This window comes from Bidens hawaiensis, unplaced genomic scaffold (assembly GCF_021521415.1).
Source record: "Bidens hawaiensis isolate Kalapana, Puna unplaced genomic scaffold, B.hawaiensis_p1.1 tig00034827_1, whole genome shotgun sequence".
Lineage (NCBI taxonomy): Eukaryota > Viridiplantae > Streptophyta > Magnoliopsida > Asterales > Asteraceae > Bidens > Bidens hawaiensis.
The window spans coordinates 25006-49768 of NW_027496055.1; the positions used below are offsets into that span (position 1 = coordinate 25006).

Here is a 24763-nt window from a genome sequence, read left to right on the forward strand (position 1 = left end):
GAAATTATAAAACGAGATAAATATACATAGTGAAATCAAAACAAACACGAATGATAAACAATGCAATCAATTGATTTGATTGCAACCAAAGATTACAAACAACCTAAGGAGTATGCATCTCTCGTTTAAGTCCCTCCTGTTGGGAATTATCGAACCCGGTTTCGGTGAGTTGGGCCAAACCGAGAATTCGAGTTATAATCAAACTCGTTATACTATTAAGGAATAAATAAACATGTTGGTTTATTTATCTAAGTATATTAGATAAAGATAGTTTGTGTTTGAGTTTGAGTAGAATTAGGAATCATCTAATTCTTATAAATACTCTTTGTAATCATTTTTTGATGTAATTTTCTGATGAATAATATTTGCAAGTTGGTAATACGTTCTGGGTTTTCTCTTCGCTACGTTTTCTGATTATCAATTCATTACTAGATTTGGTATCAGAGCTTAGTAGAATATTTGCAAGCATGTGGCATATAAAGACACTCAACACACTTGTAATCCACGCTTCGAGAATAGCAACAGTAAATAATGCTAGGTGTGGTTTTCCATAAAGTTTATTTAAAACACAAGTAATTATCATACTTAGGCAATTTGTCATCATTTAGAATGCAAAATGATACTTGTAAATTCTACAGCAGCAGACTACCAGATGCTATTTAAAATTTTAAGGTAATGTTTAGAATAACTTGTAATTTCAAATCAATGATCAAAATCAAGTCAGTTTCAAAATAACAAATAGAGCATTTCGACCACTGCTGCCACTCGATCACGGTTGATAGCTAAGAAATTGACTTGTATTTGACCAGTTCGACCATAAGTTCCGCCCATGGAGAAGCTATCACCAGAGAGACAGATGGTTGAGACTGATCCTATAAACTGCAACAGGATTCTAAGAAGGAAACCAACGTTAAACAGTTAAAAACATCGAGGAAATAGTTATCTGCCTGTATGGATTAAAATTTGAAAGATCAATTGAATATACATACAAGGTTATATCTACACACACAGACAGAGATACATACCATTTGATTGGAAATTAAGTGCAGGTCAGATATTTTGAAACAGAACCATTAGCGTTCGTTTGGATTAAGGTTTTCGGAATGAGAGCAATACAAGGTATGTTTATTTGTTTTAACTTCTATGGGAATGGTAGTAGATGAACCAATAAAGCTAGATTTTGTATTGTGATCTCATTTTTCTGATTATCACAATGACATTATAGAAAATAGAAAAATATTTTATGTCAATTTTGACAATAGATGCACGTAATCAATCTGGACTTGGATTATTTGATTATGTATTTAGATTAGATATTTGTCACAAGGCAGAAAATAAAATTCAAACTTGACAAAACTCAAAGGCCGTTAATTGGCGGTTAAAATTGTAAATACTCGTTGATTAATTTCATAATAAACTACGGTCTGCTTTGACTTTCGCTGGCAGACCAGATTCATCATAAATGATCCCGTGTTCTTATTCTGATGCATACGATTTTACATATACAGATGATTAACTCATAATTAAGTGTTCTTAATGTCCAACAACTTAGCATCCATGACCCTATCCGGCCCAAATTCATCTTCATGACAAACAGATACACATATTAGGTTATATTGGTTTAGGTTTGGTATGCATATATATTGTTAACCGTGAGACCCCGTCAGGGCCACTAATACAGTAGGCAGGTGGCCTTCACTGGCTTAAGATTTAACTGTTACAGACAGAAACCAGCGAAAGCTGGATTCAAACTTGAAATATCTACAGACACTTAGCACTGCACCACCACCTCTAGAGGTTGGTTCAGTATATAATCACTGCAAACTAAAGGGGTATATACGCGGTTCAATAAAAAGGTAACATTATCAGCCATCTTGTTACTTATAGAACACTGGTGATAATTAAAAGAAAACGAAAACAACCATGAATAAGGGATATACGCCAGTACAAAAAGAATATTATTCACGCATCGTATAAACAGATCTAGCATACCATGTAAAATAAAATCACTAGTCAAAATATCTTAACATGAATCTGTCTAAATGCCTTGTTACAAAGACCAATTTCTGAACCTTCCCGAAAGATTAAAAGGAAAGAATTCATACACAACACAAGTATGATGTTATATGAAATTCTCGCTATCACAGTACCAAAAACATACTTACATTTTGGTGCTCTTGCTCTCCACTCTCCAGTCATACTGAAGCACTTAATAACTTGATTCAGCATCGGTCAACTATAGACAAAATTCTTCAAAGTTCCAGAAATATAAAAGCCGCTACCTCTGCTTTGAACGAAAGTAAACACAATAAGATGCAAAACTATAGATTTAGAAGAACAAAGAATAGGAATCAAAGTATTGTACCTTCTTAGTCTCGGAAACTCTATACAGATCAGCGTGTATCTCAGTCAACCACAAACCAGGAAATAGAGTCTGCAATAATATTAATACAAATACAAGTTAGCATGAATGAACAACAATCAAATGCAATAACACATCACTTAATAAAAAACTTGCTTATATCTTATGTGCATAAGATAACAAATGTTTTGCAGATAAGGGTGTAAACTTTCTTAGGCTCTTTTTGACTTACAAGTTACAAGAGCTCGAGCGCGGCTCGTGAGTCGTTTTTTCAAGCTTGGGCTCGGCTCATTTATTATTTCTTAGTTATTTTATATACGCTTTTAATTATTTTTATATATATTGAGAAAACCCTATAATGAGCCTAAGCTCGGCTCGAGTTCATGAAGTGCCTTACTTAAACTAGCCAAAGCTCAGCTACAGCTCGTTTATTATTTCTTAATTAATTTATATACATTTTTAATTATTTTTATATGCGCTGAGAAAAACCTTAAACGAGCCTAAGCCCGAATCGAGTTTATGCAGTACCTAAAACTAGCCAAAGCTCGGCTCAAACTCGTGCAGTACCTTAAACTCGCCAAAGCTCAGCTCGAACTCGTGCAATACCCTAAACTAGTTAAAGCTCAGCTTAAACTTGTGCAGTGCCTTAAACCAGCCAAAACTCAGCTTGGCTCATTTACTATGTCTTGGTTAATGTATATGCTTAGCCCTGCTAGCGGTGCGCGCATATAATGTATACGTGTGAACCACTGAACCCTCGGGTGGGCAAAAGTGAAATTGCACTAATTTTGACGTTATTTTACTAATCTCGTGAAAATAACGTTAAAAGTGACGGAAGGTTAATCAGACATCATGTGGTGGCGCTGATAGCTGAAAGACAAGGGTACATGCACCAATCAGCCGGTGTCCGGATGGTTGAGTGTTATGTGCCTTATGTCCAAGGCTTGATGCAAAACTACTATCGAGCCGGGGTCTCACCGGAAGCAGCCTCTCTATCCCTGTGGGGTAGAGGTAAGGCTGTCTACATCTTACCCTCCTCAGACCCTACCATAGCTTTGCTATTGGTGGGATATACTGAGTACGATGATGATGATGATGATGATGATGATGATGATGATGGTTAATGTATATGCAATTTTAACTATTTTATATATTTTTAAAAAAATAAGTAACCTAAACTCGACTCTAGCTCGTGTAGCACCTTAAACTAGCCAAAGCTCGGCTCGAGCCCGACTGTGCAGTGTGAAATTAATACATACAGGTCCAAAAAGAGGTAAAACTTATAAAATAAACAAGCCTTGTTATAGCTCAACGATCCTAAATGAGCTTCCATACAACGCTCGAGCCCGATAACTAAACCAGCTTTATGTGAGGCTCGGGTTCAGCTTAAGCTCAACTGTGCAATATGAAACTAATACATACAACTCCGAAACAAGGTAAAACGTATAAAAACACAAGGCTCTACAAGTCTAAACGTGCTTCCCATACAGCGCTCGAGCTCGGACTCGAAAACTAAACGAGATTTATTTAAGGCTCAGGTTCAGCTCGAGTATCTCGAAGCCGGCTCGGTTCGTTAGCACCCCTAATTACAAACAGTATTTCACCCACACAGCGCGCTCGAGCTCGAGCTACATAACTAATTGCCTATCCCTAAATACTAATATCACAATTGGCTAATTGCGTAATTTCAGATCTATCAATACACAATTATATAAAAACAATTAGGGTTTCAAACTTAAAAATTACACAAGGCTCGTTATAGCTCAACGAGCCAAAACGAGCTTCTCATACTAAGCTCAAGCTAGATAACTAAACGAGTAAACGGCCTTTATTTGAGGCTCATGTTCATCTTGAGCTCAACTATGCATTGTAAAACTAATACATACAAGCCCAAAACAAGGTACAACTTATTAATACACTAAGCTCCACAACCCTCAACGACCTTCCCATACAACACTCGAGCTCAAGAACTAAACGAGCTTTATTTGAGGCTCGGGTTTGGCTCAAGCTCGAAAAAGCTCTGCTCATTTCAAGCTTTCATCGATCCGACCCGTCTCGTTTGCATCCCTAAATTCTATCATTAACATTCTAATTTCATAACTTAAATACTAATATCACAAGTGACTAATTTCAGATCTATCAATACACAATTATATTTATATAAAAAGAAACTATTTTCCTTAAACTGGCTCGGGTTATTTCTTAAACTAGCCAAGGCTTGACTCGTTTGTTATTTCTTATTTAATTTATACACATTTTTATATATTTTAATAAAAACCTTGAACGAGGCTAAGCTCGGCTCGAACTCGTGCAGTAATTTAAACCAGCCAAAGCTCGGCTCAACTGTGTAGTGTGAAAGTAATATATACAGATTCAAAAAAAAAGCAAAACTTATATAATACACAATGATCGTTAGTCGCTATAGCTTGACAAACCTGAACGAGCTTCCCATGCAACACTCAATCTCAATAATTAAACAGGCTTTATTTGAGGCTCGGGCTCGGCTTAAGCTCAACTATGCATTGTAAAACTAATACATACAGTCCCGAAACAAGGTACAACTTATTAAATACATTAAGCTCCACAACCCTCAACGACTATTCCCATACAACACTCAAGCTTGAAAACTAAACAAGCTTTATTTGAGGCTCTGCTCATTTCAAGCTGTCATGGATCCGATCTCGAGTATCTCACAGCCGACTCGGTTCGTTTGCACCCCTATTTGCTGACAGTATTTCACCCATATGACACTCGACCTCGAACTAAATAGCTAAACAAGCTTTAAATGAGGCTCGGGTTCGAAAAAACTTGGCTCGGTTGCACCCCTATTTGCAGAAAGTATTGTGTTTCGATTTCATCTTCTTGTTCCTCTATCCCTAAATTCGATCATTTAACGTTCTTATGAATCTAATCACATATTATTTTACTACAAATTCCTTAATAATGTTACAAACTAAGCAGTTAATGCGGAAAATATCGGATATCAGTAATTTTAATATCTTGTTAAATTCATTATATATATATAGGGGAAGGTTAACGTACAAATGAAATTAGCGATTTAGCGTGCTAAACGTGAGAATCAAGTAGAGGTTAACTATAATTACTCTACTTGATTCTCACGTTTAGCACGTTAATTTCATTTGTATCTGATCCAATCCCTTTATATAGCAATTTAACACTAATAATTAAGTATACTCTCCTACCATTAACAAATTAACCTTTTACAACTTGCAACACACTAACAATCGTAGCAAGTAAGAACTGATTAATAATTAAGACTTAATATGGAAATATCAGTGATATTATCGGTATCCTATGCCGACGAATACTGATATTATACTAAGGTACCGATAACCGATATATCGACTGCATAGGTTCCAAAGGGGCTAATTGCCTAATTTCAGATCTATCAATACATTATATACAAAATTATATAAAAACAATCAATTAGGGTTTCAAATTTTCAAACAACTTACATCAAGTTGATTCTGAATACTTTTCGGTCTCTTCTTCGGCTTCCTTGGCAACCGGCGTTCCCCCATATCTTCAAAATCCTTCTCCATCTCACGCCGCGAAAGCGGCACACTAAACTTCGCCCTTCCCTTCTCTCGTCTCTCAATCCCATTATTAATATTAATATTATTATTATTGGATGACGTGGCTTTCAATTGCTGCTGTTGTTGTTCGGTTTCAAGTTCTTTTTTGAAATTGAGTATTGTTTGCTCCCAATTGGCTTCCATGTCGCCGTGTTTGGCTTTCAATTTGAGGATTAGGTTGTCGATTACTGCGGTGGATGGTGGCCACATGGTGGTTGATGGTTGGTTTGGATTGGTGGTGTATTTTGTGATGTTTAATTGGGGTGTGGAAGTGGGTGTAGAGTTGGATTTCTGAAGCATTGTTATTCAATTGAAGTGGGTTTTAATGTTTGATTTTATTTTGATTTGATTTGATTCAATCGGTTGGTTGTTTGATGGATGTGAAGCTTCACGTTTATTACAGATAGGTTTTCCGGCGAAAGGTATATATATTTATTGGTGAGCCCAATAAGGGTATAAACTATATATAAAGCCCATGAGTACCAGAAGCCGTACCCCTAAGTCCCCAACCAGAACCGACCTGGACCCGTCAGAACTAGAGGTACCTAGTCAAAACTCGGCCCTACCCGGAAAAAAAAAACAAGCAAACCTGGTTAAAAATACTCGACTATACCTGGAACCGGTTCCTACCTGACCCGGTTTGACTTTTGTTTCGGCTCTTGAAAATATTCGGTTTTTGCACCTCTACTTATAGATACCAATGAAGGATTTGAACTACCTCTTCGAGATTGTCAATTCTAAGCTTGAGTTTATTCGAGTTTTCGTTCTACTGCTTGTTACACCAGAGAATTCTGCTTTTGTGGTGACACAACGACTGTCAAGCGGCAGTCGATGGAAGCCAAACTTTGAAGTCGGTGTGGGCCCGATTAAGATAACATTGTCTTGTCAGAGTGGGCAACGGGCCTCTTCAAATTTAAAGAGTACGATGGTATAATACACAATAAAGTTGTCGTTTAAAAAGAAAAAAAAATGTCAATGAGCTTATGGTAAGAAAGAGATTTTGTGTTTTATGTGACCAAGGTCAATTCATGCCCCCGACATTTGGGCTATACCATACACTACCAGAACAGACGGTGGGCGACGGTGAGCCTATACTATAGTCACTCTCTTTAGATCTCGTGTCTGCCTTTGCTCACACATGTCTTTAACATCATTTTCATATTAAAGTAATTTCACATATTAAAACTAAACAAAATTATAAATCACTTCTCTCATTAATACTAAGTAAAGAAAAGAACTAACACGAACTAATCTTTTAAATTGAACATGTGTCAAAGCAAAGTATGCTCAATGTTCTTATCCACTTTTAATTCAGTAAGTTGGTAATAATAAATAATCTTAAAAAATCAATATAATCAAAATACATGAACGTGAATGACTTATCAAAAAAAATAAAATATATGAAATAGGGGGAAAGTTTATGTACATTTTAATCTTAACATAAGAACGTAGGAAATAATACTAATTTATAAAAAAAAAGAACGTTAGAAACAATACCAACTACAATATCAATCTACATAAACAATGATTTATAATAAAAAGGAAAAAAAAACCTAAAAATTACAACAAAAGAATCAAACTCAAGAACAAAATAATAACACTAAATACAAGCAAATACTTATAACAGCAAAAAAAAAATATCTAATAGTAACAGAATATAAATCAACAAATACTTATAACGTCTCAGAATAGAAAACTAGCAAATACTAACAAAAAATAACAACAAACATCTATAAAAATAAACCTAATAATAACAACAAATTAGTTCTCATAGTTTTCATATTAAAAATAAAATGTTTTTTATTCTATTTCTATGAAATAGTTTGTATTAATTTAAAATCTTTGAAAAGTTAAATGATATTATCGTTATTATGCAATAATTTTTTAAATAATATTTTCATGGTTTCGTCCAATTATAATTAACAGATTTTTTTTCTCAAATTCAACATTTTAATATACGATTTTGCTAACAAACGGAAAGTGTGTTTTTTTAAAAAAAATAAGATATTGTTAAAGAGCTTTTACGTGAGAAAAAAATAAGGCATGTTAATTTTTATGTGCTAAAGAATGTTAAAGATATTTTACGATAATAGAAACAATATTGACTTTTTATGATATTTTCCGATGTAATTTCTCGAATTGAAATAATTGTCTTTCTTAAAGTGGGTGTGTGATTTTTACTTACATCATTAGGCCTTTGTCGGCCCACCCTTTATTTCTCAGGCCCAAACCAATCCGGTTTTCTTAATAAAACAGAAAATATCGAACCCTACCCCAGCCAAAATCATAAAAACCCTAATTTTCCTTTTGAGCCCACTAGCGTCGTGTGGCGCCGCGAACCCTGGCTAATAATGTTTGGTTGCCGATGTAAGGTGAAAACATGCGATGTCATCTCAGGGTAAATTATTATTTAATTCTGTTTTTGTAACTCATAATTCCTTACTTGTTCTTTTAAATTGCGTTTTGATAATATAACAACTTTCCACTTTGGTACCAATGGATCATAATTACTTCTAACCGATTTTGTTATGAAGGAATCGAGGAAAGCATATTCACAACATGTTGATTGCTCATAGTAGTGTAATAAGCATTTCGTGCCCTTAAATGCGCCCCTAGTAAGGTTAAACTTTATAGTATTAACAAATTTCAATTTAACAATCTCTTAGATCCGGTTCGCTATGTTCACCCATTCATAAAACTGAGTTGATAAATACTTAAACTAACTCATTTACAATTATCATCTCATGACAGCCACGACAACAACTACAAGCGTCACAAATCAGTTCGGCCTCAGAATCCTCCTCTCGGCTTGCCATGAACTCTTGACTCCCATCAAACACGTAAATACCATGCGTGTTTGAGAAATTTTTTTGGCATTTTCCGTACCTTATGAGGACAACAACGTCAGATGATGAAGTAGTCGAATTGGAAGGTGATCCACTAGTTATCGACACTATCTTCTTTATCTTCATTTTCATAAAGCGGTAATTCTACACGGTTATATGTTGCAATGTTGTAATAATTATCTTGAACGAACTTAGTTTGGTTTATATAGAGATTTTAATGTTTTCAAAGTAAATACACATTTATTATTGGAGTAACCATACAAATCATATTAAATACACACATATATATACAATTACATTAATTACAAGGAAACTTCGTACTACACGAAGTGTGAAAAGAGATCTCAACCACTATATCATTTAATCAACAATCAAAATTATACAATACTTAAGGTACGAATTAATTAAAATTAGTTAGTTAAAGGTAGCATTAAATTTATTTTTATCTATGTTTTTTTTATCTTCCCTCTTAATTAAATGGAACAAAATGGCTAACAATGTCAAGAATTCGTTGTCAAACTCATATTACCTGAACTTTGATGAGATAATAATCCTAAATATCTTTAGAATTAATATTGATTGGTCATGATAAATTTGTTCTCATCAATAATCTGTATATTATTTTAATTTATTTTATATTTTATAATTAACAATTGTATAATCAAGTAGCATATAAAACCGAAAATTAAAATATAACAAAATGATTTGTTTAATTTAATATGAAATTGCCAGAAAATGACATAAACATACTGTCACACCCTCAAAATCCACTAACGGAGTTTTACCGTCAGAGGGTGTGAACTAACAGGATCGGAATCATTAGTTATAATCAAACCATAAAACAAAGTTCCAAACCCATGAAAACGTTTACGAGTAATTAAATGCGGAAGCGTAAAACCATAGAAAACAATGTTACGTCACGCAGGACGACTTAAAACCCAATGATAACAGTTAAAAATAAGTTTGCATAGTTAAAAGTGTTTCAAGCAATGCATGATCCTAAACCGCGCGCCCGCCTCGGCTACCTGAGAATAACATACTAAAAGAGTCAACACAAGGTTGGTGAGTTCACAAGTTATATAAAAATAGAGCGTTTAGCGTTTGCGTTCAGCGTTTTGCGTTAAGCGTTTTGCGTTACAGCGTTTTGCGTTACCAGATAGTGTTATGTCAATTATATATCTATAGGTAGCTAGCCTATAAAACAAGTATCACTAAGTGTTCGACACCGAAGCTGACTGTTTATCATTTGCCTTGCCACCAGGTCATCCAGACCATGGTATGTGTTTAGCCAAGATTACACCCACTCGACCTCCAGTCGAGTTTAGCGTTGGGTGGGGTTTGTCAAACCCAGTAGTACTACTCAACAATGACTCGCTATCATCCAATATTAAACGGTTCGATGTGAATGAAGGACTTTAGTTATTGCGTTTGCCACTTAGTCTTTACAAGTGATATATAATCTATATTAACAAAATCTTAAATGCGTTTCGGAGTATGTTATCTCCCCCAAGTGAAAAGCGTTTAAAAAGCTTAAAAGGGGAAAGTGAAACTCACTGTTTGCGAAGTATTCCCAAAATAATTCACCAAGATGAACGTCACAGAAAAAAACTCTCTCTAGCGTTCTAAAACAACAAACAGATTTTTCTAAGTGTCGGAATATTATCGAGTCTTTAGACCCGGCACATAATACCTATACACATAACATGTTTCGTGTTTCGTTTGTGAATTGTGTGTGACTTTAACAAATGTATTTGTGATACGTTACATGTGTAAGCAATTATTTACGTGTCATGTATTCATAAAGTACATCACTAGCAATTACTCCCCGTAAAGGCAGTTTGGTTAACACATAACAATTAACTAGCCATCATTCCCCATGAGGGCAATTTGGTCAAATCATGATAATCAATTAGCAATTATTCCCCGCAAGGGCAATTTGGTCAAAACATAACAATTATATAGCAAGTATCATGTTTCATGCATTTTCACAAAACTCAGCAGCTAGTTTCACCGAGACAGAAATCCTACTTGAAAGATTGTGCTATTCCACTGTTCATAGCATCTCAATTAATTTACCAAAAATCATCACAAAAGCATATATGTCTTAGGTTTCCAGAAAATATTTTACTATATTTTTATTCCACATAGGTTTTTCACAATCATCAAATCATTACAGCAAACTCATAACAGTCAAATTCATGCGCAACCGAATGTTATTTAAAATTCCCGTTAAACGAAAAATCCAATAAATGCAAGACCACTTGGGTTAGGTTCCTAACTCAATGAGTCAACTTCCAGAAGTAGAACCAACCCAATTGGTCTCGTAGTTCATGAGATATAACATTTACAAAACAACCTAACAGCAGGTCTAACAGCTCAGCTTTGCACAACGTTTTTGTAAAATCATAAAAGTTAACCTTTACTTGTCCAAAAATTACAAGTTTATATTCTTTAGAAACTAGACTCAACCTAGTTTACTGTAGTATCAACAATCTCAACCAATTTTCACATTTACACCTCGTTACAGTCAATTAAACATCAATAACACAATCTGTCCAGAAACTGTTTGCATCCAAACTCAACATATTAACTATCTATGGACCATCATGCATTCATATAACACTCTAGACTCCATAAACACTATCCATGCACATCAATTACACATTACATACATGATTAGGGTTTTTGTTTGAACTCAAATCAAAGACACAAGCAATTAACATGTAACAATATCCATTCTAGTTATCATATCATCATCAAAACAACAACAATCATATAAACTACATACACACATAAAATCGGCCCTTAGGGTTTTCAATTAACCCATTAAACATCAAAATTAAGTATAAAGGATGCATAGAATAGTCGTTTATACCTTTCTAACACCTTAATCTTCGATCACAGACTTGAGAACTTGATTGTATGTGTGTATATAGGTGGCAGCAGCCGTAAGGGGGGGGGGGAAGGAATTCCGACCGGGGTAGGAGAAAAGAAAAGAAAAAAGTGAGTTAGGGTTTATTATTATTATTATTTATAATAATACTATGTTTCACTTTGGCCCCTCCACTTCTAAGTATTACTTATCTAGCTTAAACTAACTTGTTTACATCTTGAGTTAGTGTTTATAACGATGTTATCACACAACACATAAGTCTAACACATAATTATCACATAATTACTGTTTTGATGTTTTTTGTTTATTCACCAATCGTTTGCGTCAACTCGTTTGCGTTTCGGTGCAATTCCCGAAAGACTACACATGTAGTAAGTGTTAAGCGTCATTTAAACCCTAGTTTAAATGTAATGAGGTGTGCGTTATAGATTCAATGATCTTAAGTTTGAATTGACGGAGTTGAGTTAACGGAGTTAACCTGAAATTGACGATTGTCACATCATTCCCATGTTAAAGAATTTTCGTCCCGAAAATTTGAGTCAAGTCGTGATGAGTGTCTGAAAAAGTAAGAAAAATTTTCAGTTTGTCATACATACTACCTTAAAGCATGTTCAAATAACAATGATTATTCTATGTTAGCAAATTATTAGAAGATTTAAAGTTGCATAAACTGAAGGTAGTGATTCTTATTTATGATAGTTGAAAGTATTTTATTATGATTGTTTGTATGTTTAATAATAATCCAGAGTTATTAGTTAATATTATGAGAAGTTGTTGGAATATTTAACTAATCGATATATATATATATATATATATATATATATATATATATATATATATATTAACAACTTATAGAAAAAAAAGCAAAGATTTCGGATTTTATGGAAGCATGAAATATGATTTAGACCGGATTAACTATATTGAGGAGCATGATTAAGTTACAAATAATAAAAAATAAAAATAATATATATTTCTATTAAGTTACATTATAATTAAGATATGAATCTTAATGAACTTTTATAAATTTTAATAATAAATGTTATAACTTCAATTTAAAAAAAAATGTGTATAACTTTATTATTTGATTATAAACCATAATAAACACTTAATTTTGTACTAAACAACAAATAAAACTAACATAACCCCAGTTCGTTGTATTTGTATAAACATAAAATTAATTAGTTAATATAATATTGAAATTATGTAAATAACTGATGAAAACAATATTCTAGGTTTCAATATCCAAAATGATTTTTGGAAAACGAAAATAGCGGAATGAGATTGAAATAAATTTTTTGGTTTAACGTTTTGAATGCTTTTAGTTAAGTAATTTGTCTTATAAGGCATATTAAATTAAATATATTTACATGTATAAAAAAATATAAATCAATCCATAATATATATATATATATATATATATATATATATATATATATATTTCTGAAGCACTTTGATATGAGTTATGGAAGAAAATATTGAAAAATAATATTGATCTTCTTATTACTAAAACCATTTAAACTACACAAAAAAATCATATAAATAAATGACAAATAGCTCATATAGTAAATCGTGATACATATGGATTATAATTATAATGTTCAATATATATAATAGTGTTTAATAAAGAAAAAGGGTCTTGGACTTGGAGTAATTAAGATGGATAAAAAAAAGAGTAACCGGCCTTATATCCATGGGCTTTAAGGGATATAAATACCCCTTAAACCATCCTAAAACCCTAAATCCTCATTCTTACCATCTTATTCTCTAACACATTCATAACACACATACACACCCTATACCACCTTACGGCCGAGAGAGAAAGAGGGAAAGCGAGGTCGAGCGAACATTCGTTTTGGTGGATCTTGACTATTCGAGCCATACACGAGATTTATAGTTCATAAACAAGCTAGCCTAGGCCAAACGAAACGTAAAGGTATGATTTCGATCTTAAAGTTTATGTTTTTATAGACGGTTAGCCTTGAAACTTGAGTCTAGAATAGATCGGGTATGAATGAAACGTAAAGTTGTAAACTTGATGTTAGAGATGAACTTAACGAACTTACGGCTGCTATGGCTCGTTAGAAATAAACCTTTAAACCTAGTATTGAACGTTTTAATCTAAAGGTCCAAGCTTTACGCACTTTCGGGTCGTGTTTTACCCAAAAACGGCTAAAGGAATGTTTGCGAGAATTATTAACATCTTATCGATATATTACACCTTGAAAACCGACTGATTACAGAGGTTTTGGTACGAGCCGTAGCTGCTGCTGGGTAACTTCTCCCACAGCAAGTTCGCCCAGCAAGTTCGCTAAGCATACAAGTTCGCCTACTGTGAACTTCGCCAGGTATAAGTTCGCTAAGCATGCAAGTTCGCCTACTGTGAACTTCGCCTAGTATAAGTTCGGTTGTTTAAGTTCGCCAAAGCCAAGTTCGCCGAACACTAACCTCGCCGAATGTTAAGTTCGCCGAATATTAAGTTCGCCAAAAGTTAAGTTCGTTTAGAAAATAAATTAAAATCCTAGTGAAAAATGTGTTAAGACAGTTAATATACCTTCATCTATCCCTGGAAAGATCAGACTCGAGTACCACCTCCTAAATTTTCGGGACGAAAATTCTTAAAGAAGGGGAGAATGTGACACCCGGCTAAAAATTAGCCTAAGCCGCAACTAATATAATCTCGGTTAGCAATAAAATTTCATTATTATGAGAAAAATCCTCTTTATTAGTGATCTAGACATTTCAAAGACAACAAAAGGTGCAAAAATTGCCACGTAACGAGCCTGACGTGGAATAACCTCGGGTAGCGAGTCAAAAAGTAAATAAATCCTTAAAGAGGCTAAATGATCTCGAAAAATTAAAATACTTATTAAAGTATTAGAAACAATGTATAAACTTAATTTTAGAAGGTTTGAATCACTAAAATTGCAAAAAAAGTAAACTAAGTGTCGGTGGACGACCCGGTACGGACCCAACGACAATTATTTCCAAAAATTAGTTTCTTAGGCTTGTATTATCTAGAATCCAATTTCGTTCAAAGTCTGACAAAAAATTAGGAACGGGATTCATTTGATTAGCTAAAATTCGTTAGACGTTAAAACGGAAACTTAAGATTATTGTTTAAATACCCACTAACCAACCCAACCCAACCCAAAACCATTCCACCCCTTGTTTTCTCAAAACCACCCCACCCCATGACACCTCACCATGACACCTCACACCCTCACCTCCCTTCTCATCCAATCAACATCCAACAACAAAACCACATAATGATTACCCTAATCATTACACTCATGTGTTGGATCAATCATCATCACCCACTTGTCCAACACCTCACCACACAATCTCATTCTTTCTCTCTATATATACATGGCACACACACCCACGTTCACACACACTCAAATTCAATTAAACACACACATCATAATCAAGATCAAGTTCAATGGAGGTTTAGAAGATCAATAGGAGGGATTAAGCCATTAAGGAGTCATTAGGGAGGATTAAAGCTAGGAAACACACACTACTATCACTCACCATTTTCATCTTTTAACAATCTCAATAAATCAAGTAAGTATTATATTATGGATTGATTATAGATATACAAGGATTATTGATCTTGAGTTTGATTTGAAAGATTGTTAATATGTGTGGTATATGTATATGTATGTGTGCCGTGAGTGTATGTATATATGTATGAGAGGATCAAAACTCAATAATACATACATACATACATCCTAAAGACTCTATATTGATTAATGGAATTGATGTTAAGTGTTAATAAACTCTTGAAACTTTTGGTGAATTTGGAAGAGTTTGATGTTAGGGTTTGTTGTTAGAATGGAATTTGGATGGATTGATGAATCAAGAAATGATATGGAATTATCTAATTGAAAATAGGATAGGATATATGCTAGAATTAATAGTTGAAACTTGAAAATTAACCAAGATTGGTAAAGTTACTAAATAAGGAAACTTTAATTTAAGAAAAGTTGAAACTTGGATTTTGATGTTAATACTTGTGATATATGTGTTTGATATGTGATGAATGACAACTTAAAACTAAGATAGGATGCATGATTAAAGGATTGATTAGCTAACACAATAATTGAATTAGCAAACAACTTACTAAATAAGGAAACTTTATTGAATGATAAATTGAAATAACAAAATTGGATAGAACACTTAGGATGCATGAAACCCTATCAAACTAATTGAATGAATTAAACTTAGAATTGTACTTAATCAAAGTGGGAAGATTGAATTAGATAGAATTATCAAAACTAAAAGTTACTATAATAGAAAACTTTATTAGTTGAACACTTAGGAAATTCATAAATTGATGAACTACTTGAATTTATATATAAATGATGAGATGATATGATGATTTGAACCTGGACATTTAATCATTAATATGATATTTTTTTCATATATGTAACGATAAGCTTGATTAATAACATTATTAAGGTAATCTAAAATACGAACTAGGAACCGAAAAACTCGATTAAGGCATCTTATGAACATATATAGTCAAAACTGCAATTTATGGTAAATTATATGTTATTATATGTGTGTTTAGTTCATATGATGATTAGTATAAATTTGTGTAATTTATTTGACTCGTCGGTAACTTAAACGGTCGAAAATCGGCTTTATAAACGAAACCGACAACAACTCTTAGGGACTGTTTTAGAACAGCCCCTAAAGTTATAAAATTCTCATATGTAACATAAGTTAATATATGAGAAAAGGACGGGATGATAAAACTTAGTCCTAAACGGTTCGCGTCGTGCAAAACCGACACGAAAACGTTAAAAAGTTGCTATTTTAAGAAAATATTAACAAAAAAATGAAAATAATATAGTTTCACAAGTTAACTTGTAAAACTTGACTAATATTGATGTAACAAGTATTTTTCATAATTTATAAGTTACATTTTAAACGAAAACCCGAATTAACACATTTTAAGCACAAAACCGACGAAACCGTCAAGTTTTGTGAAAAATAAAAGATTAATATTTTCTTGAAAAATTCCAGCAACCGAATCTTAAGTTATTTTCTTATATTTTAGTTGTTTATTAATTAATTTAATTAATTAATAGCTAAACGGAAAACCGAACTATGTGTACTCGCTTATGTGTTTATGTGTTTATGTGATTATGTGAATACTAGAATAAGACTTATAAAATAAAAAGGAGTTTTGTATAAAAACTAAAATCAAGTTTTTATTAACAAAACGTGTTCTAATATAGGACACGGGATTTTTGGAAAGGCTACAAGACAGTGAGTTTCTCTATCGAACCCCCTCGATATTTAACTGGAAATGTTTTCAAATCGATATTTAATTGTGTTTTGGGGAAAAGCATATTCTTTATTACATATTGATTTCGTTGATGTTTTATAAAGGCATTTTATTTTACAAATTGGTGTATAATGCGGGATGAGTCTAGTTGGCTAAATATAACCGAATTAGTAAGGGCACAGAAATATGGGTAGATCTATCGCGGTGACGCCTCCCACTTCCATTCGCGTTGGGTTAAAAGTGGGTATATTTTGAGTATGGTATGTTTCGAGTTATCAACTGAGATGTCATACGCAATGTTGTATTCTTTGCTCGTCTACAACAGCTCAATTTGTTTAAGAAATGAAATGCCTATTGTTTTGTGATGTAATGACGGTAGATCATTACACCCGGTTGGTGATATAATGGCGGTAGACCATTATACACTGGATATTTTGGATATAATTCGGGGTGTAGTGACGATTACACACGAATTGATATCGGGCTTGTTAATTAAATGGCTTGTGTTTTCGACTCATATATATATATATATATATATATATATATATATATATATATATATATATATATATATGGACTGTTTTGATATAAAGGGAAACTCACCAACACATTGTGTTGATCGGTATTTTAATATGCTTTTCAGGTAATTAAATGAAGTATGGAAGCTTCGCGAAGAACTCAGAAAATAGTGGCGTGTGTTTGAATGGAAAATGTTGACTTTATGTTGAACTTGTAATTTACATAAAAATCGTGTAATATGACACGTGTAATAACTCTGATGGTCAAATAAAGTTCAACCTTCGTTTGGAATGTATACTTAAATGTGATTGGCTGAGACGGCGTCTGTCACCACCCGAAAGACTTTGTCAAAGTCTTCCGCTGTTTAAATTAAGATTTTCGGGGTGTGACATTCCTTCCCCTGTTGTGGGACCCACTTGTGAGCATGAGTACATATTGGGTACATCTAACGTCAAATAATGAGACAATTATACTAACGCAATGTAGAATTTTTTTTCTCAAGATGATAGAAATTTTTTTTGATGAACACAAACTTAAAATACTAGATAACATAGTTTTTGCTATGAACACAAACTTCAGATGCAAACATGACTGTGACAAACTTTCCTTGAAATAACAGAATTAAGAACAGTAAACAAAGAACATACTAGCTATGAAATAAGGAATATTTCTAGTATATTTGAAGTCCACACATGGTGTAAATTTGAATCAATACTATTTATTATTTTAATAGTCAAATTAGTGCATAAATTGGATCAATACTATTTATTATTTTCTCATCTCTGGAAGTACCTGATCATTAGAAAAACTTCCTCCTTAGCCAAGCAAGATTCAACAGTAATAATCCATCAAGCCAACTGTAAACATTCCCAAGAATCTTGAAGTAAGACAACCTGCAAGCCCTGATGAAATACAAGCTACCAACTAGCCCTGTGAATCCTGCAACGAAACCCGATCCCATGCCACTATAAAACCACAATACTTCATCTTCACCTTCACCAACACGATTATGTGGTGAATTGTTTCCTTTGCAACTCCTTGATGCTGGTGGGCCACATAGTTTGTTGTTCCCTACATAAATAGAGGGGTCTACAAGAGTCTAGAGCTGATTTCCAGTCGGGATTGCACCGGAAAAGTTGTTGAACGATAGGTTCAATGAGCTTAGATAGTTCAAGCTAGTCAAACTTTGAGGAATCCGACCAGACAACATGTTCATTGAAAAATCTAAAGATTCCATTTGACTTAGATTTCCAATCATCATGGGAATGTGTCCTATGAGTTGGTTTCTTGAAAGATTCAAGCTCTTCAATCCTACAAGGTTCATTAGAACATCTGGAATTTCTCCATTAATCTTGTTGCTAGAGAGATCTAAGGATATGAGAAACTTTATTGTGCTGGTGTACACCAACTCAATTCCCTTCATGTAAGCAAAAATATTTTCTTCATAGTAATAAGCGTAATAACTGAAGTTAACCTGATTGGTTATCATACCGCTCAAATTAACGAAGCAATGAGGGATCCTCCCAGTTATATTATTCTTTGCCAAGTTTAAATGTTGAAGAGCATTGAGTTGGCAAAGTTGTAATGGAATCTTTCCTATAAACTTATTTGACCGGAGATCCAAGATTCTAAGGCTTGATAGGTTTTCTCCAATCCAGAACGGGATAGTACCCTCTAAGAAGTTGTTCCCTATATCCAGTGTGACCAAGTTTGTCAAATTTTGTAACGATAGCGGAAGATTCCCCTCCAATCTGTTGTTGCGCAAGTGCAATGAGCTGAGGTCTGTAAGAGAACCCAATGAACTTGGAATATAACCGCTTATATTGTTGTTTGAAAGATCCAACAACACTTGCAAACTAATCAGATTCCCTAAGCACCCAGGAAGCCTTCCAGAAAACTTATTATTTGATAAGTCCAAAACCAAAATGCTTGCAAGTTTGCATAAGTGTATTGGAAATATTCCTGTGAAATGGTTGTTTGAGAGATTAACAACTTCCAGACTTAGATTCATTGTTCCATCTGTTTGAGGAAAGTGTCCAGACAGTAAGTTATCTGAGAGATCTAGAATCTGCACAGTATATGGAAATGAAGCTAGTGATCCCTCAAATTTGTTCGAGTTTATCTTCAGGATCCGGTCGCCTATCTCATTGCTACTAGCAAAATGGAATTGTGGAAGTTTGCCTTTGATATGGTTATTGGACAAATCCAAGTAAAGAATATTATACAATATGTTCTCAAACCACTCTGGTATTGTATCTCTAATACTCGAGTTTGAAAGATCTAACCTCTGAAGATTTGTCGTTGTTTGAAGCCAATTTGGGAAGTGGGGTCCGATGCTACATGAACTTGCAAAAAAAAAATTTAGTTGGAAGGGGGGAATCCATTGAGAGCTGAAATTAAATGCTAACGAATTCAGCGACAAATCTAAATGAATCAGATTCTTTAGCTTTGTGAAGTGAGTTTCGGAAAGAACCCCAGCCAATGAATTGTAGGAGAGATCTAGACTTTTGAGCTTGGAAAGTTGTCCAACACTCATTGGAATGTTTCCAGTCAATTGGTTATTATTAAGATTTAGGTCTTCTAGACTCAAGAGTTGTCCAGACTAACGAGGGTGGTCAGGTTTGATAACCATATAGGAATGGTGGAATTGAAGTGATTCTTTGAAAGGTCGAGTGAACTAAGAGACGTGAAATTGATGAATTTAATTGGAGGGATACTAATACCAGACCATGCCAGGTTTAATGTATGCAAAGAATGAAGCATGTTAACTTGATGGAACCAATTTATATGCTTACTAATGGTTATCCCTGATAAATCCAAGTACCTTAATGATGATAGCGAAGACACCCATCCCAAATTATTGATGATCGGCGCTTTTAAGAATTTCATATAACGGGGAACTTTTTTTTGATCGTAATACTTTACAAAACAATTCTTAAAATCAAGATATTGTAACCTTGATAGATTTCCTAGATGATGAGGCACTATTCCATAAAAACCTGATTGTGACAAGTTAAGGTATTCCAAGCGTTCAAACAATCCTAAGAATTTAGGAAAATTCCCAGTAAAGCTGTTTATACTCAGGTCCAAATAACGCAAATGCTTCAAGTTCTGTAACAAATGACTCAACTCACCTTCGAGCCAATAATAATCGAACATAATTGCCCCAGGAGATCGAAGATCAAGTTTGACAACATGACCGTTTAGACTATTACACCCGACTCCATGCCATTCACAACACTCTAATCCGCTCCATGTTTTCAAAATATTAGATCTGTCTGTAAGGGCTTGTTTGAATAGAAGAAGGGATTCCCTTTCCGTTTGGATACATGTGACATTTGAGGAAGCGGTAATAGTGCTTGTGCCACATGTTTGGAAGAAGAGGAAGGTTAAAATGACAAGAAATCTTGTGCTCATTTTGGAGTAGGACAAAGTTCGTCTCACAAGCAGGAGAGGAAGATGTGTAGCAGCATATCATAAAGTCTTTGTTTTATAACGCGAAAATAAAAAGGACAAAAAAAAGGAAAAAAAAAACGAGAAGAAAAAAAAACAACAAACATTATTAGTTTATTACGTATATACTTTGGTTTAGACTTTAGAGGTGAGTTCCCAAGGCCGATGATGTCCAGCGCAGCTGGTCGGAGGTGTGAGGGTTTTACTCCTTAGGGGGTTTCCCGCACGAAGAGGTGCCGGGTTTGATCCCGGCCTGTGACGCTTGTCAGCATTATCTGGGTAGGGTGCCATTTTTGGCCTCCGGCGCTCGCCAGCTCTGCCTTGGTGGTGTGCCGGATCGAACTCGGGTGGCTAGTCTCCCGCAAACCGGTTGGAGTATGCCATTGAGGAGTTGACCAACTGATCCACACTATTCGAAAAAAAAAAAGAGGTGAGTTCCCAAGGCTTTAACAAAAGACAATTGTGCTATGGCTTTAAGTCAGCTCTTGGTGGCTTCAAGACTTACTTTTGTCGTCAACTCTCGCAAAAGTGTACTTGGTGGTTTGCACGTGAACTTTTCTATCAATTGCCAAGGTTCAAATTTTGAATAGATTATTATTTGATTATTAATTTATTAGCTTACAAATAGTTATTTTCACAAGGACTAAAATTGCATTTGAATTTGTATCAAATACGTCCTTTATTACAGATAGTGTGATTAACGCTTAAAACATTTACATTTACTCATTTATCTCTAAATCTAAAATTATACTAGAAATCATTAAATTATTTTTTAATTAAATATTTTTTAATAACTTTATCATTACCATTTATATATTATCCACTCACAACCACTTAACAAAATATATTAAAAATTATAGAGGGTGAATAGTAACTTTTCAAATATACACAAAAATAATTGTATTTCTTTCTCATTCACTCACTACACTCTCAACCACTCTCTACATTATAAAAACTTTTCACTCACTTTTTTTATTGATTGAATGTGAATGCTCTTACACTTCCTACAAATGGTGAATTGCAAAATGCGTCTTTTGTTTCAAAGATGCCTTTAGTTCTTTAGCTTCAATAAACATATTAAACTTCCTAGAAATTAATGCGTTGTTACATTTTCTATCCTTTTCAATAATTGGTGTTAACTTTTAGACCATGTGTAGTGGTTCAAATCCCTTAGGGACATATTTGACATGTGAACGTCATGTCAGCAGGAGTACTTTTTTTTGTCTATTCTTCTAATGTCTAAACCCCATCATCAGCTCAGGGTTGTCTTAATTCTTATAACATCTTTGAAGGCTTAAAGCGAGACGAGAATCGGGGTTATTTTCGAACTTTATTGTAACAAAGCAAAACAACTAACCCAAATATTTTTAAAATAACTTAATGATCATTTTCGTTGTTTAGTATGCTTATTTTCATCGTTTAGTATGTTTTTGTTATAACTTGAACACTTATTCATACGTTTATATAACCACCTCAAAATTGGAGGTCTTATTCAAGTTGAAGCCTAAAGCCTTATCCATTTTTTTTTTCACTTGAAGATTAAACTTTTCTTTTTATAAAATAGTCAAGTATTCCTACATTAACCCTCTCTTAAAAACAAATATACAATAAACTTTCAATTAATGTAACATTTCAATTTGATTAAACAATCTTATCTTTTAAAATGATATAAATAAATTTAATACATAAATGATATAAATATGCATAATTTGACAATATTTATTGTAAAACTACTAAGTAATTCATATTTCCTTACAAAACTAATATAATGTAATTATGTAACCTTTAATATTTATGTTTCAACATCAAATGGTTTGGGTCTTGGATGATGGGCATTTGAGGCTAAATAGAAAAATTTTGGGCTATACCATACACTACCAGTATGGAACAGACGGTTGGCGACTGTGAGCCTATAGTCACTCTCTTTAGACCTTGTATCTGCCTCTACTCATACAAGTCTTTTAACATTATTTTCATATTAAAGTCATTACACATGTTAAATTTAAACAAAATTATAAATCATTTCTCTCATTAATACTAAGTAAAGAAAAGAACTAACACGAACAAATGTTTAAAATTGAACATGTGTCAAAGCAAAGTATGCTAAATGTTCTTATCCACTTTTAATTCAATAAGTTGGTAATAATAAATAATCTTTAAAAATCAATATAATCAATATACATGAACATGAATGATTTATCAAAAAAAAAAACATATGAGATAGTTTATGTTAATTTAACATCTTTAAAAAGTCAAATGATTTTATCGTTATTATGCCGTAATTTTTTAATAATGTTTTCATGGTTTCGTCCAATTAAATTCAACATTTTAATATACCTTTATGCAAACAAGCGGAAAGTATGTTGTTTTTAAAAATAAGCGAATTGGATTTAATAATCCTAACTTTATTTATTTAGCCAATAATAATTCCAACTTTGAAAGTAGCTGTCACTGGTCCCAATTTTCACACAATTTGTTTTCATTGGACCTCCGTTAAAAAAAAACCTAACGACGTTAAATTTTTTTTCAAATTTCAAACTGATATTTTAGGGTCGTTGATCGGAATGAGGATACGAGTCGATTGATGTAAAATTTATCTCCAAACGGTGGTCCAAACGACTAAATGATGCTTCAATTCCGGCGTTTAAACTTTTAATTAACAAAAATCAAGTTGTTTGAAGCGTCATTTAAAGTTAAGTTATACATCAATGGATTCATAATCTCATTCCGATCAAAAGTCCTAAAAAATCAATTTGAAATTTGGAAAAAACTTAACGGTGTTAAAAAAAATTTAACGGAGGTCCAATAAAAACAAATAGTGTAAAAGTTGGGACCGGTGACAGCTATTTTCAAAGTTGGGATTATTATTGGCCAAATACATAAAGTTGGGATTATTAAAATCCAATTTTCCTTAAAAATAAGATGTTGTTAAAGAGCTTTTACGTGAGGAAAAAAATAAGGCATGTTAATTTTTATGTGCAAAAGAATGTTAAAAGAAATTTAGGATAAAAGACGAACAATATTGACTTTTTAAGATAATTTCTAATGTAATTTCCTGAATTGAAATAATTATCTTTCTTAAAGTGGGTGTGTGATTTTTACTTACACCATTAGGCCTTTGTCGGCCCACCTTTTATTTCTCAGGCCTAAACCAATCACGTTTTCTTTATAAAACAGAAATTATCGAACCCTACTCCACCCAAAATCATAAAAACCCTAACTTTCCTTTTGTTAGGTGTCTTCAGTTCCCACTAACGTCGTGCGGTGCCGCTAACCCTAGCTAATAATGTTTGGTTGGCGATATAAGGTGAAAACAGGCGATGTAATCTCAGGGTAAATCATTATTTAATTCTTTTTTTGTAACTCATAATTCCTTACTTGTTCTTTTAAGTTGTGTTTTGATAATATAGCAAACTTTTCACTTTGTGACCAATGGATCATAATTACTTCTAACCGATTTCATAATGAAGGAACCGAGGAAAACATATTCACAACATGTCGATTGATCATAGTAGTGTAGCGAAGATCTTGTGCCCTTAAACGTCCCTGGTGAGGTTAAACTTTGTAGTATTAAACATTTCAATTTAACAATCTCTTAGATCTGTTGCACTATGTTCACCCATTCATAAAACTAAGTTGATAAATACTCAAACTGACTCATTTACAACTATCATCTCATGACAGCCACGACCACAACTACAAGCGTCACGACCCTCCTCTTGGCTTGCCATGAATTCTTGACTCCCATCAAACACGTATATACCAGCCGTGTTTGAGAAATTTTTTTGGCACTTTCTG

At 33.4% G+C, this 24763-nt stretch overlaps 1 protein-coding gene and 1 pseudogene across 2 annotated transcripts; both read right to left on the minus strand.

The window, feature by feature from the left end:
• Positions 1-1826: 1826 nt before the first annotated feature.
• On the minus strand, positions 1827-6337 carry LOC143586743 (uncharacterized). 2 transcript variants are annotated; one of them, XM_077068219.1, is made up of 3 exons: positions 5839-6337; positions 2366-2434; positions 1827-2284 (listed from the first exon to the last, which is right to left on the minus strand). In XM_077068219.1, the coding sequence occupies exons 1-3, from the start codon at positions 6256-6258 to the stop codon at positions 2279-2281; spliced, it is 495 nt and encodes a 164-aa protein (XP_076924334.1). In that variant the 5' UTR covers positions 6259-6337; the 3' UTR covers positions 1827-2278. The 2 variants fall into 2 exon arrangements, with proteins under 2 accessions (XP_076924334.1, XP_076924333.1); XM_077068218.1 differs by having other exon boundaries at positions 1827-2434.
• An 11974-nt stretch (positions 6338-18311) lies between these two features.
• On the minus strand, positions 18312-20929 carry LOC143586744 (receptor-like protein EIX2; annotated as a pseudogene).
• Between the last annotated feature and the right edge of the window lie 3834 nt (positions 20930-24763).

Coding starts and splice junctions, on each gene's coding strand:
- LOC143586743 (XM_077068218.1), bottom strand. CDS start 6,258: ATGCTTCAGAAATCCAACTCTACACCCACTTCCACACCCCAATTAAAC. Junction 2,435..5,838: donor GTATTCAGAATCAACTTGAT/GTAAGTTGTTTG, acceptor ATATTATTGCAG/ACTCTATTTCCTGGTTTGTG.